The following is a 15,851-nucleotide window of genomic DNA, read 5'->3' on the forward strand; positions in this document are numbered from 1 at the left end:
TGTTTTGAATGTGTTTTAAGGTAGGCTAGGCTAAGCCATGATGTTCTATAGATTAGGTGTATTAAATGCATTTTTTACTTAAGATATTTTCAGCTTATGATGGGCTTATCAGGAAATAACCCCACTGTAAGTCAAAGAGCACCTATATATATACAATACTATCTCAGGCCAGCCTGGGCAACATAGCAAGACCTCATCTCCACTAAATCATCATCATCACCATCATCATCATCATCCGGTCACAGTGGTGTACACCTCTAGTCCCAGCTACTTAGGAGGCTAAGGTGAGAAGATTGCTTGAGCCAGGGATATCAAGGCTGACCTGAGCTTGATTGCATCATTGTACTCCCGCCTAGGTGACAGAGCAAGACCCTGTTTCAAAAACAACAAAAAAAAAATCAATAAAAAATGGAAACAAATTTAAAACGGTATCTCAGGGTTTAAAGCAATCTGAAGGATCAAGTTTATGTTGAACTCTCAAAGCACTTATGATCTTTCCACGTCCCATGTGATTGAGAAATAGGGTCATGCAGGAAAAAGAAGCTCTGCATGGTAGAGTTTCACTTCTATCTGCTGGGGTTAACTGCTCACAGGAATTGCTATACTCTTTGGTACATGGCAAAAGCCACAAAAGGAAAATATTTAGGAAAAAAGAGGAGGGAAAATGAGTATTTACAGTACTGCTATGTCCTACTTGGCTTATTGTTTTGAACTTGACTAACCCTAAAACCAAATCTTTAAATAGGTTTTATTATTCACATTAGATAAGTGGAAAGAAAAAACAATGACACAAGATGATATAACTTGTGCAGTGTCAAAAAACTATTAAGCAGCAAAGTGTGATTAACACCCAAGTCTTTCTGGATCTGACTCCAAGCTCCAAATTTCCTCCTGTCCTCCATGCCCCTTGTTTCAGGCACTCTATATTGGCCAAGCCACATGACCCTTACCTTGGACTTCATTTTCTTTTACCTCCTTACTAAGGGATAGACTCAAAATCATGCTAAAATCTATAAACTCAGTCTTACACTCTGGAAATGTCATTTCTTATTTGAGAATTCTCAGTGACATTTTTGAAGCACACTCTCCATGGGGCATATACATTACACATAATACAAAGACAAATGAACATTGAAATAAAGTTAAAATACAATGACTTATTAGGTAAAATTAATACACTTACTGTTATCCATCTTAAATCTGGTGCTGAGTTCATGGCCAAACCATCCCACTAATCTAAAATATAAATAAAAACATTAGGTTTTTTTTGGGTTTTTTTGGATGAAGTCTTGCTCTGTTGCCTAGGCTGGAGTGCAGTGGCATGATCTCAGCTCACTGCAACCTCTGCCTCTTGGGTTCAAGTGACTCTTGTGCCTTAGCCTCTCAAGTAGCTGAGACTACAGGCATGCACCACCATTCCCAGCTAGTTTTTGTCTTTTTAGTAAAGATAGGGTTTCACCATGTTGGCCAGGCTGGTCTTGAATTCCTGAGCTCCAGTGATCAGCCTTGGCCTCCCAAAGTGCTGAGATTACAGGTATGAGCTACTGTGACTGGACATGATATTTTGATCTATAAAAATAAACACTACTAATTTAGAAATCTGGGGCCTGCATTATAAAGCCATTTGTAATATAAGTAATCAAATACTTTAGCAGATAAAATGCTATATAGTATCATATGGTAATTAATATTTATAATGTAAAGAATGAGGATAAAAATCTGTCCATCTCTATTATTATTTTATTTTTGTGTGAAATAGCAACTTGAGAGTTATAGTTAATGACCTTTTTTATTTAAAATAAAATGAACAAAAATATTAAGCAGTTTTTTATTTTAAAATTAAGCTAAAATCTCAAAAAGGCCAAACAATTAATACAATATTTTCACAATAGAATCTCTAAAGAGAAATGTACCCAAAATACCCATATAATTGTTGAAAGTTTTAAAAATACTTTTAAAAGAAATTGGTTGCTTTCACATTGTTTTTGTTTTGTTTTGTTTTGTTTTTGTTTTTTAGACAGAATTTCACTCTTGTTGCCCAGGCTGGAATGCAATGGCGTGATCTCGACTCACCACAACCTCCGCCTTCCAGGTTCAAGTAATTCTTGTGCCTCAGCCTCTCAAGTAGCTGGAATTGCAGGCACGTGCCACCACGCCCAGCTAACTTTTTTTGTATTTTTAGTAGAGATGGGGTTTCTCCATGTTGGTCAGACTGGTCTTGAACTCCCAACCTCAAGTGATCCGCCCGCCTGGGCCTCCCAAAGTGCTGGGATTACAGGCGTGAGCCACCGCCCCCGGCCTCACGCCTGTAGTCCCAGCACTTTAGGAGGCCAAGGTGGGTGGATCACGAGGTCAGGAGTTCGAGACCAGCCTGACCAACATGGTGAAACCCCGTCTCTACTAAAAATACAAAAGTTAGACAGGCATGGTGGTGCACACCTGTAGTCCCAGCTAAACAGGCGACTGAGGCAGGAGAATTGGTTGCAGTGAGCTGAGAAGGTGCCACTGCACTCCGTCCTGGATGACAGAGTGAGACTCCGTTTCAAAAAAGTGAGACATCCAAAAAAAAAAAAAAAAAAAAGTAAAATAAGCCAGACATAAAATACAAAATATATAGGAAAAATCATATATGTGATATTAGATGAAAAAGACTACAAAACAATTTAGAGAAAAATATAAAAAAATTAGAAAGAGAAATATCATGTTGCTTCTAATCAATTATCCCTGAATAATATTTTAGTTTTAGTAATGTCAAAATAAAAATTCCAAGGCACTATTTTTTGGGACATGACAAAATGTTTTAAAATTTATATAGAATATATGGGTGAACACAGTAAATTTTGAAATAGAAAAGTATAGCAAGGAATATGCTACATTATCTTATAATAGTATCTTATATGTTTTATATAATATAGCATATTATAAAGTGCAGTACATGAGACTAATTCTAGTAAAAGATACATCAGTGAGACAAATGAGATATGATAGTAAATACAGAAACAGTCCTCAGATCATGTCACAATTATCACCTCTTAATTATGACATTTCCAAAATGCAAAAATGAAAAAATTATATTTACATACGCATGATTTTCAAAACAGAAATTTCTAAGTATAAAACAGAAGAAAATTCAAAGGAACATACCAACAGATTTATAAACATTTAAAATTCTGTATTAAAAAGACAGACAAAATTGCAAGGCAAACCAGATGGGGAAGAGGAGTGATATCTGTCCCATATGAAAGAGTTTTCACTAAGAGTTTTTACACAGAAAAAGGACAATGTACCAAGAGCAACCCAGCCACAGAGCACCGACAGGCAGTTTATAAAGGAGAAATGTCTGTGCTCCATGAATTCAGGAAAAGGAAACAAAACAAACAAAAACACCTCAATCTCACTAATGTTTCACACTGTAAAGATGAGACCATATTTTATATATCAAATCTGCAAAATGATTTCAAATTATGCTTATTTTCATTAAAGATTCAAAGAAAAGGAAACCAGCCACTTGTTGAATAATGATAATAAATAAGTAATAAAATCTAGAGGATAATTTAAGAAGAAGATATATGGGAAATATGCATTGTTTTCTGTCCCAGAAATTTTACTCCTTCCAATTTATCTAAATTGGATTACACTATTTGTATTACACTATCTGAAGTACACCAAGATTTGTGTACTAGTGATAAGGAACAGTGGGCAGAGAAAATCTAGGCAGAAAAGAGTGGGTCCCCAGGAATTCCCACCCTGAAGCTGAAAAACCTGAAACCATAGCCCGAAGTGAGAACTTCTAATTTCCATTTTCCCGCTGAAATGTTGCCTTTTCCTAAACCACCCATGGCCCCACCCCGCCCCATCCTGTGCCTATATAAATCCAAGACTCAGCCAGTAGACAGGATACAGCTAGGCATAGGAGAGAAGTGGCTTGACTTCAGGGGGAAAGCTTGACAGCGTTAACTTCGAGAAAAATCTGGCGCAACACTGGCCCTTTGCCCTAGCTGGTGGAAGGCAGCTGCCTCGTGTGAAAAGGCAGACGCCCCACTGGGCTATTAACACTTATGCTGCCTGCGGACAGCAGAGCTAAAAGAGCACAGTAACATGCCCTCTGGGGCTTTGAGAGTCGCAGGCACCCCCGCTTGGACTCTGCTGTGGGGCCTGCATGGAGTTCACTCCTGCCGATTCTAAAGCGTGGGACCAGTTCCTACACCGGCTCACCTGTGCGCTCCCTCCCACGAAGGGTGGAACGCTGCAGGTCCAAGTGCGTGGAGCTGGATCCTACCAGCACCGAAGTGGCCAGCCGATTCCAGCACTCATTCATTCCAGCTCCCGTACTCGTTCGCTCGTGCACTCTCTCCCGCGAGGAGTTGAGAGCAGCGAGCGGGCTGAGTAAAGGAGGCATCCCTGTCACGAGTTCCGAGAAGGGGTAAGGGAAATATCCTGCTTCATTAGGACAATTAACACAATACAATTTTCAGTGTCAAAACCACCTGAATATCTTGTAATGGAGAACTGATAGAAACAAATTACACCATTGCATGTGAAGGGATACTCTGCAGTCATTATAAAAATCCTATTTAAAATAATATATATATATATATATATATATAAAGATTAAAATGGAGATCACAATATTTTGAGTGTGATTCTAGTTTTAAAACAATAACATGTATGTACGTATATTTAACTATGGCCAAAATGTTATGTATTTTAATTTATGCTTTATTCCTATCTATATTTTCTAGATTTTTCTTAAAGAGCACATATTGTTGTTGCATCAATGAAAGGTTCTAATGATCATTTTAACTCCTCTTTATTAGTCCAAATTTATTTTAATTTCAAAAATATTTTATGTATTTTGCATATAGTTTTATAGAATTAATTAGCAGTCTGATTAATTATGCAAAATGATTAATTTTTAAAAATCTATCACTTAAAAATATACAGTTCTCATTAACTTATTAAAATTCATAGTGTACCAGCCCAGGCATACCTTTGAAACCTTACTTCTAATATTTATTCTCTCATTTCAAGTAATTCATTATGAGAACCTAATGATCCTCTCTTTTTGTCCCCAATGGTTCTTCTGCCTATAATGATGACATTGGGTGGAATCTGCATAGGAGGAACTGAAAAAAATCAGAAAAGAGTGGTAAAAGCTCAAGTGATGGAATATCTACTGAAGTTCCAGTTTAAAAAAAAAATTACCTAAAATAAAGAAAAGGTGCCCAATTTGAATTTCAAAAGCTACACCCTTGATACAATTAAGGATATAGAATACAAGAGAGCAGGGCCATTTTTAGAGCAGTGGTTATATTATGTATCCTGCAGAAAAATGAGGCACATCCATAGAAAGAATCAACAGGACCCCTAAGAGATGGAAGTAGTGAGCAAATGAAAAATCTGAAGGGCTACTGTACCCTTTCTCTCCTAGCCTCCTTCTTAGGTACCTTCCCCAAATTGCTAATCCAGGAAAATTCAACATATTCAGTGATGAACAATGAAAAAAGAACTGGGTATTAACACTAACACAAAGATTTTCCACGAAAAATGGGAGAAATCTACAAAAAATGAAAAATATGCAGCAGGAAAAGACTGCCTAAAAGTGGGTGAGAAATGTAATGAAAATGAATACATAAAGAAAACAACAGAAGCATAATGAAATAATATTCCATGTGTTTAGAAAAAGCCAAGTAAAAATGTAGGAATAGGATTAACATATCTTAACAATAGGAGGGATGAAAATGAGCATGCAGAAATCAGGAAAGAATTAGAAAAGAAAAATAAAACACATAAAAGAAAGAAAAAAAGATTTGAAAAACCGCAAGAAAGGCAGGATACTGTAGAAAAACTAGCAAGGGACAAAAGATAGTTGTGAGAAAAAATAAACAAAGAGATATATTTTAAATAGTTTAGAGAGAAAATGACAAATTTAGTAAACAGATAAATAAGTTCCATCATAATCAGAATAAGTTTCCAAAGAAGGAAAGCATGGGAAGAAATTTTTTCAAGTTATAATTCAAGATAACTTTGAGGAAATAAAAATGATTTGAATCTACATTGAAAAAAATGCAACATTCTCTGAGTTAGTTGGGAGGAATTAACTCAGAATGGTCAATTTTGGTTACTGCCTATTAAAATTTTTGGATTTTAAGGATAGAGAAAAAATTGAAGTTCCACTCAAAAAAGGGTTAAGTGAGAATAAAGAAAGAAATGTCAGATTGGCTTCAAATGTATCAAATACAACCATTCAATGACAGAGACTAATACAGAAATACCTGTATAATAGAGGGAAAAAAAACATGATACATGAATGCTATGTTTGACTAAGTCAAATTGTATAAGTTTTACTGATATTGATCAAGCAAGTGTTCAGCTAATATTTTTCCCATGAATTCTTCATTACCTGAAAAAGAACTTAAGTTAGCCAAGAGATGACTGGTGAAACTATAACAAAATGACATATTATGACTATTGAATGTATTTAATTATAGGAATGAGACTAAACAAATGTGGAGATTAAGGTAATAGTAAATAGGAATTGACATGTGAAAGTGTAAAAATAAACAACTAAACAAATAGGGGAGTTAATGAAGTTTTACTTACTATCCATAATTTAAACATGATAGATCAGGTAAAACAAGTAAAATCAAATCTAAGAATACAAAGTGAATATCAAGAAAGTTAAAATTATTGACAAAAGTATCCTTCTTATCATTTTTTTTTTTTTGGTCTGAATTCCACCTTGTCATATATAAAGATTGCATCTTACTTTATTTTCCAATTTCTATACTTTTGCTCATCCTTTTATTCTATTTTTTCTGAGTTATTTATTTTAATTGAGCCTCTGCTTTGTAGTACAATCTGATGACTTTATCTTTCAATATGTGAATTAAATCTATTGATATTTATTACTTTGACAAATATGTCTGGTCTTAATTCAATGTCATTTAATGCCATATTTTCTATTTCTAAAGTTTTTTTAAAAAGTCTTTCAACATGAGATGATTTGCTTTTTTACCCATTATTTTTTATTTAGTACTTTGATATATAAGGTTTTAATTTAAATTTTTCTTTTCCTTTATTCTACTAGTTCTCTTCCGTGAACAATTAGAGATTTAGCAGCTTTCCTCTTCCTTCTACCTAATCTGTTATCACTTGATAGTTTTGTTAATAATTTGAAAAATTCACAATAAAGATAAAACAGTTATGAAATGCTGTTCATAACATAATGCCACACCAACACTCATAAAGCAAACATTACAGAGACTATAAGGAGAGAGAAATATCCTGTGGCAGAAGTTTTATTAACCTCTGTAAGTCCATGACAGATCAAGTGGACAAATATATCAATTAAGACGGTAAATCTAACATAAATATTTAATGCGGTGACTTGAAATAAAGATTATAGCTTTCAAAAGAAATACTCATAAAATGTTGACTATAACTACACAAAATCTTTAATATCTCCAAAATGTATATATTGCTGACCATAGTATCTGAGTATAATCCAATAAGACTAAAAATCAATTTAAAAACTCAGAAAATGAAAAGACTCAATTACCTGGCAAGTTTAAAGTAAATTTATCTGAAATCACTTTTAGGATAAAGAGAAATACAAACTGAATTGGTAAAATTTCCTTTATAAGAATGATTTTTAAAAGCTCCAGATCAAGACTTTTGGGAAATTGCCAAAACAGTGCAGAGAGAACAAATTCATAGCTTTAAACTGTACATCAATTTAAAAATTAGAAAGAAAGTAGATAAATCAATAATAAGACTAAAAAGTGTTATAAAAGTACATGATACGAATCTAAAGAGCAGTATGCAATTAACAAAGAAAAAAGCTGAAATTAATAGCTAGAAAACATAAAATGACAGTTACATTGATACATAAATCAAGTTTGTTGTGGTGAGGGAGAGGAATACCAATTAATCAAGAAAACACAAGAAGGAATAGCTATGAAAAGAAAAACATATGCAGAAGGATATTCACAAAATAGGGAAAAATAAGCACATCATAAGAGAGGCATTGCTTAAATTAATTTACAAATTTAGATTAAATGAATAATTTTCTGGGAGAATATTACTTATTAAACCTAATCCCAGAAAGGAACAAAAATGGAAACTAATAGATTTTAATAGGAGAAATAGAGAAAAAGCTTAAACATCTGAAACTCACAAAAGAAGGTAATCTCATGGGGAAATTCTATCAATACCTTTTAGTAGATAATTCCAATGCTATTTAAACTAGCTCAGTGCATAGAAAACAAAAACCAAATCAAAAAAGAGGCATGGGAGATATTATCATTTTTTGTGATGACATTATAATATTAATATTAAACTAGGTTAGGACTGCATGCACAAAATATTCAGTCTTAAAAAATTAATACAAAAATCATAAAATACTGCCAATGGATTCTAACAGCATATTAAATAATAACACATTATGAACAGTAGGGTTCACATAGATCAAAAATGGGTCTATACTAGCAAATTTATTAATATACAATTCATTTTATTAATAAAGCTTAAGGAAAAACAAGAAGATTATCTCCTTAAACCCTGTAAAGACATTTACAACATTCTTATTCTTAAGTTTTAAAAAAACTAAAGAAAACAATGGTAGAAAGATACTTAATGTAATGAAATACAGCAATCGCAGCCTGAAAGTCAAACTCAGATTTAGCAACACCATAGTTACTTTCATTAATACCAAGATTTGGCAGATATAAAAATAGGAAAGAAAATGCAAATTATTACTACCATACTTTCAAGTTACATAATTTTTTACTTGATATGAATATTTGGATACATTAGTATGGTAGTCTGGTGGAAAATTAATATAAGAAACAAATATCTGAAATCTAAAATTGCAACAAATTTATATATTACCAAAAAAATTTCAAGACCTACATTCCTGAATAACAAAAATACTTGAATAATATTTAATATCAAGAAAATGTCAATTATCCTTAAATTGATGCACAATTTTAATATGATTTCAGGTGATAAAATGTGGATATGTGTCCCTGCCCAAATCTCATATTGAAATGTAATTCCCAATGTTGAAGGTGGAAGTTGATTGGATCATGGGGATGGATTTCTCATGAGTGGTTTAGCACCATCCCTCTTGGTACTGTCCTTGCAATCGTGTGTGAGTTCTGGTCAAACAATTTCTGGTCGTTTAAAAGTGTGTAGCATCTCATTCCTTGCTCTCTCTTGGCCTGCCATGTGAGGTGCCTGCCCCTCATTTGCCTCCTGCCATGATTATAAGTTTCCCGAGACCTCTACAAAAGCCGAGCAGATTCCAGCACCATGCTTCCTGTACAGCCTGCAGAATCATGAGCCAATTAAACCTCTTTTCTTTGTAAATTACCCAGTATCAAGTATTTCTTTATAGCAATGTGAGAAAGGCCTATACACCAGTAAAAATAGGTTTTTATTTAGGAAGCAGAAAAGCTTATTCTAATGTCATTTGGGAAAACAAATAATATTAAGCAATCTCTAAAAAACAAGAACAATGAAGTGAAGTATTTCAACAAGATATTAAATGTCGTAAAACTCCAAAATGAAAACAATGTGGTAATTTGTTACGAAATCAGTTAATATATAACTCATTATACTAATAAAGCTAGAGAAACTCAGGGTCAATTCTGTAGACCAACAAATCAGAAGAGAAAGTCCTATCAAGCAACAACATATTTTTTTAAAATCCTCTGCAGCTCATATTACAAAGGGTTAATCTTTCTAGTACATGAGTATATAGAGAACAATAAGGCAAAAATAAAAATCTAAGAAAAAAGACCAAAGGATATGAATAGACCACTTACAGAAAAGAAAAACAAATAATTCTTAAAAGTTAAAATCTCTCCAATTACTATTAATATCAATACAAAATAAAACTACATTGCGATACCATTGTTCATCTCTCAGATTGGCAAAAATGCAAAAATCTGATTATGTACTCTATTGGTGTGGCTGTGGGTAAAGGCTAACTTCCATGTATTACTTTGGGAGTATAATGTGATGCACCTCTGTGAAAATAAATGAGCAATAGCTACCAAAGTTATAAAGACAAACACCATTGACGTAGGAAATTCACTTCTGGAAATTTAATCTCCAGAAGTATTTAAATAAGTATGAAGTAAATTATGTATAATTATAATCAAGTGCATCTGTTTAGTAATAGTCCAAGATCAAAAGGAACCTACAACTTGTCTACACAGAAAACCAACAAAGAAATATCAAAGTTAAACTATAGTCTACCAAATGGACCTAACAGATACAGAATATTTCATTCAACTCTTTTAGCAGACACATTTTTTCTCATCAGCACCTAGAACATTCTCCAGGATAGACCATATGTTAGGCCACAAAACGACTCTCAACAACTTTTAAAATGTTGCAATCATATCAAGTATATTTTCTGATCATAAGGGAATAAAACTAGAAATGAGTTACAAAAGGAACTTTGGAAAATGTACAAATACATGGAAATTAAGCAACATGCTCCTGAACAACTGAGTCAATGAAGAAAGTAAGAAGGAAATTTAAAAATTTCTTGAAAGAAACGAAAATTGAAACATAACACACCAGAACCTACAGGATACAGCAAAATCAGTACAAGAGGAAAGTTTATGGCAATAAATGTCTACATCCAAAAAGTAGAAAGATTTCAAATAAAAATCCTAATGATGCACCTCAAGGAACTAGAAAAGCAAGAACTACCAAACCCAAAATTAGTAGAAGGAAGGAAAGAATAAAGATGAGAATAGAAATAAATAAAATTGAGAACAAAACAAATATAAAAGATCAGCAAAACTAAATGCTGTGGTTTTTTTTTTTTAAGGATAAACAAAATTGGCAAACCTTTAGCCAGACTAAGAAAAAAGAAGACCTAAATAAATAAAAACACAAACTAAAAAGGGAACATTACAACTGATACCACAGAAATACAAAGGATAATTACAGACTAATATGAACAGCTGTATGCAACAAATTGAAAAACCTGGAAGAAATTAATAAATTCCTGGACGCACGCGACCTACCAGGGTTGAACTATGAAGAAACAGTAAGAAGACTGAAGCAATAATAAAAAGTCTCCCATTAAAGAAAATCCAAAGATGTGATGGATTCACTAATAAATTCTACCAAACACTTAAAGAAGAACTAATACCAATTCTTCTCAAACCATCTCAAAAATTTAAGAGGAGGGAATACTTTCAAACTCATTCCATGAGATCAGCATTACCCTGATACCAATAGCAGACAAGGACATAGCAAGAGAAAAAGAAAACTACTGGGCAATATCCCTGATGAATACAGTTGCTAAAATCCTTAACAAAATACTAGAAACCCAATTCAAACAACACATTAAAAATATTATTCACCATGATTAAGAGGCATTCATCCCAGGGATGCAAGGATGTTGCATCCAACATCCTTGAACCATCAACACACACAAACCAGTAAATGTCATAATCATATGAACACAGTCTAGGACAAAAACCCTATGATCATTTCAATAGGTGCTAAAAAGGCCCTTAATAAAATTCAACATACCTTCATAATAAATATTCTCAACAAATTGGTTATAGAAGCAATACACCTCAATAACATAAAGGCCATAGATGACAAACCCACAGCTTATATCAAATTGAACAGGGAAAAATTGAAAGCCTTTTTTCTAAGATTGGAACAAGACAAGGATGCCCACTTTAACCACTGCTGTTGAACATATTACTGAAAGTCTTAGAGCAATCAAGCAAGAGAAATAAAAATCATTCAGACAGGAAAAGAAGTTAAATTATCTCTCTCAACTGACGATGTGCTTCTACACCTAGAATACCCTAAAGAATCTGCCAAAAGGGCCCTGAAACTGATAAACAACTTCAATAAAGTTTCAAGCCACAAAATCAATGTAAAAAAAATCAGTAGCACTTCTATTCATCGATAACAATCAAGTTGAGAACAAAATCAATAATACAATCCCATTTACAGTACCTGAAAAAATAAATAAATAAAATACCTAGGAATACATCTAACCAAGGAGGTGAATGATCTTTACAAGGAGAACTACAAAACTCTGCCAAAAGAAATGAGAGATGACACAAATGGAAAAACATTCATTGCTCATGGACAGGAAGAATCAATATTGCTAAAATGGCTATATTGTTCAAAGCAATTTACAGATTCAACACTATTCCTATACCAAGCTACCAACATTATGTTTTCACAGAACTAGAAAAAACTATTCTAAAATATATATAGAACCAAAAAAGAGCCCAAATAGACAAAGCAATCCTAAGCAGAAATAACAAAGCTGGTGGCATCACATGACTTGACTTCAAACTATACTCTAAGGCTACAGTAATCAAAATGGCATGGTACTGCTACAAAAACAGACACATAGACCAAAGGGACAGGACAGAGAATCCAGAAATAAAGCTGCACGATAACAGTCATCTGATCTTTGACCAAGTTGACAAAACAAGCAATCGTAAAAAGACTCTCTATTCAATAAATGGTGTTGGGATAACTGGCTGTCAATATGCATAAGAATAAAACTGGATGCCTACCTTTTACCACATAGAAAAATTAACTCAAGATGGATTAAAAGCTTAAATGTAAGACCTAAAACTATAAAAGTCTTAGAAGAAAACCTAGGAAATACCATTCTGGATATCAGCTTTGGCAAAGAATTTATGACTGAGTCCTCAAAAGCGATCATGACAAAAACAAAAATAGACAAGTGAGACCTAATTAAACCAAAGAGCTTCTTTACTGCAAAAGAAACTATCCACAGAGTAAACAGACAACCTACAGAATGGGAGAAAATATTTACAAACTATGCATCTGACAAAGTTCTAATATCCAGAATCTATAGGGAACTTAAGCAATTGAACAAGCAAAAAACAATCCCATTAAAATATGGGCAAAAGACATGAATAGATGCTTCTCAAAAGAAGACATACAATTGATCAACAAACATATGAAAAATGCTCAATATCACTCAGAAAGATGCAAATGAAACCCACAATGATATACCATCTTACACCAGCCAGGACGGCTACTACGAAAAGGTCAAAAAACAGCTGGGCATGATGGCTTATGCCTGTAATCCCAGCACTTTGGGAGGCCAAGGCGGGTGGATCACCTGAGGTCAAGAGTTTGAAACCAGACTGGCCAACATGGTGATACCATGTCTCTACTAAAACTACAAAATTAGCTGAGCGTGGTGGTGCATGCCGGTAATCCCAGATACTAGGGAGGCTGAGGCAGGAGAATCGCTTGAACCCAGGAGGCGGAGATTGCAGGGAGCTGAGATCACACCATTGCACTCCACCCTGGGCAACAAGAGCGAAACTCCATCTCAATAAAAGAAAAAAAAAAAAAAAAAAGAGAGAGAGAAAAGGTAAAAAAACAACCAACCAATGTTGGTGAGCCTGTGGAGAAAAGAGAACAGTTATATGCTGTTGGTGGGAATGCAAATGTTTTTCAGCTATGTGGAAAGCAGTTTGGATATATCTCTAATAATTTACAAATACCATTCAACCCAGCAATCTCATTATTGGGTACATATCCAAAATAAAATAATTTTACCAAAATGACACATGCACTTGTATGTTCATTGCAGCACTACTCACAATAGCAGACATGGAATCAACCGAGATGCTCATTAATGGTGGGTTGGATAAAACAAAGATGGTACATATACAATGGAATACTATACAGTCATAATAAGGAATGAAAGCATGTCCTTTGCAGCAATATGGTTGCAACTAGAAGCCATTATCCTAAGCAAATTAATGCAGCAATAGAAAACCAAATATCACATGTTCTCACTGATAAGTAGGAGCTAAACATGGACATAAAGATGGGAACGTGGGCCGGGCGCAGTGGCTCAAGCCTGTAATCCCAGCACTTTGGGAGGCCGAGGCGGGCGGATCACAAGGTCAGGAGATCGAGACCATCCTGGCTAACACGGTGAAACCCCATCTCTACTAAAAAATACAAAAAAAAAAAAAAAAAAAAACTAGCCGGGCGAGGTGGCGGGCGCCTGTAGTCCCAGCTACTCGGGAGGCTGAGGCAGGAGAATAGCGTGAACCCGGGAGGCGGAGCTGGCAGTGAGCTGAGATCCGGCCACTGCACTCCAGCCTGAGCGACAGAGCAAGACTCCGTCTCAAAAAAAAAAAAAAAAAAAAGATGGGAACGTGGACATAAGGATGGTAACAATAGACACTGCAGACTACTAAAGCCAGGAGAGAGGGAGGGGATCAAGAACTGAAAAACTACTGGTACTGTGCTCAGTACCTAGGTGACGGGATCAGTAGGACCCCAAACTTCAGCATCACACAATACAACCAGGTAATAAGCCTGCATAGGTACCCTCTGAATCTAAAATAAAAGGTGAAGTTATAAAAATAAAAAATAAGAAATAAACTGGAACTAAACCATAAAGTCATAATCATCAAAAGTTCTAATTTTCTTTTTGTTATGGTTAGAACACAAGTCAAAACATTTCTCAAGTCATTAGACAGTTCATATAAACAGCAGTTCATATAACTGAACTACATCAGTGGGGGTAAACTGGGAGGAAAAAATTTCGACACAATTGTTTTTATGAGATGTCAAGCTAATCATAATGGATTTTTACTTAGAAAATTATTAAGAATTTACTTAGAAGACAGGCATAAAGTACTTGAGACTTTTCTGGTAATGATTTATAAAATCCATGTCCACTTAGAAAATTCTCAACCTGCATTGTGTACATGTAAGAAAGAATTTTGTAATCCTATTAGACAAAACCAAATTGTTTCCTAAATTACATATTAACATATTGAAATGTGCATCTATGTGAAAAACAGAATTTGAAATATGGCTGAATATGAGGTCTTGCCTCAGAGGTGAAGTACATACATCTTATCACAAAGGAAATAATCACTGACTGTAAAATTTTACATGATAGTAATAAACTTGATACTTTATCTATATAGATGTCCATTTTCACTTTTCAAAGCCTCAGGGCAAGCTTTATTTTAAATGTTAACTCGCTAAAATATTTCAACAGAATGAACTTTGAGAGAAAACTATATTCTAGAATTAATTGTTGTTTAGACTAGTAGCTAAAGGACAGATTTTGAACAGTCTGGAGAAAAAAAAGGAAAGGAGGTAAGAATATGTTTCAGGTGTGAGGAAATAGACTATTCTTAGGGCAAAGACATGTCTCTGGCATTACTCCAAACTGAACTCGAGCCACTGAGTTAAATTCAAAGAACCTATCAATGAATTTCACTGTTGAAGTTGACATTCTGTCTAAGTAAGCCGCACTATTCATTGCTAGGAAAATCTGAGCTTCCAAATTGACATCACTGATTCCAGTGTATCTCAAAATATAAAGTCTTAATTTGAGTGGAAATGTTTTGGATAGTCTCATTTATACGCTCACAAATCTATGTTTATATTTCACTGATCCTACCTAATGCAGAACATCATCTCCATAAACAGAACAAAATAAAGGAGGGACAAAAACTCAGGAAGAAAGAAGGACTATCATTCACATAAACATAGACAAATGTCCAAGCTTACATCTAGCATTTAAGGACATTTAAGGACATACAGATGGTTTTATTAGGTCATAAGTCATGAACTGATAATATAATATATTATCTCCAGCATTTAAGTACTGATCATATTTTCAGTTACATGCATTGACACTGTGAATAATTACCACATACTTATTCACTCTACTTGGCACCTGAGAATTTTGCATATGCCCCAAGTATGTCCTTTCCACCTCCAATATGCATATAGGATAGGTGATTTGATTTCCCCACACCCTCTTTTTCCAT

The 15,851-nt window shown here is 34.2% G+C and overlaps 1 protein-coding gene across 3 annotated transcripts in view; it reads right to left on the reverse strand.

Moving 5' to 3' along the window:
* KYNU (kynureninase) overlaps positions 1-15,851 on the reverse strand; it is a 162,503-nt gene that overhangs the window by 11,784 nt on the left and 134,868 nt on the right. For all 3 annotated transcript variants that reach the window (XM_010353829.2, XM_030916883.1, XM_030916882.1), the window contains one exon: positions 1,184-1,236. In XM_010353829.2, coding sequence (XP_010352131.1) covers positions 1,184-1,236 — 53 coding nt within the window. The remainder of the gene's footprint in view (positions 1-1,183; positions 1,237-15,851) is intronic.

The sequence above is a fragment of the Rhinopithecus roxellana genome, chromosome 14 (assembly GCF_007565055.1).
Source record: "Rhinopithecus roxellana isolate Shanxi Qingling chromosome 14, ASM756505v1, whole genome shotgun sequence".
Classification (NCBI taxonomy): domain Eukaryota; kingdom Metazoa; phylum Chordata; class Mammalia; order Primates; family Cercopithecidae; genus Rhinopithecus; species Rhinopithecus roxellana.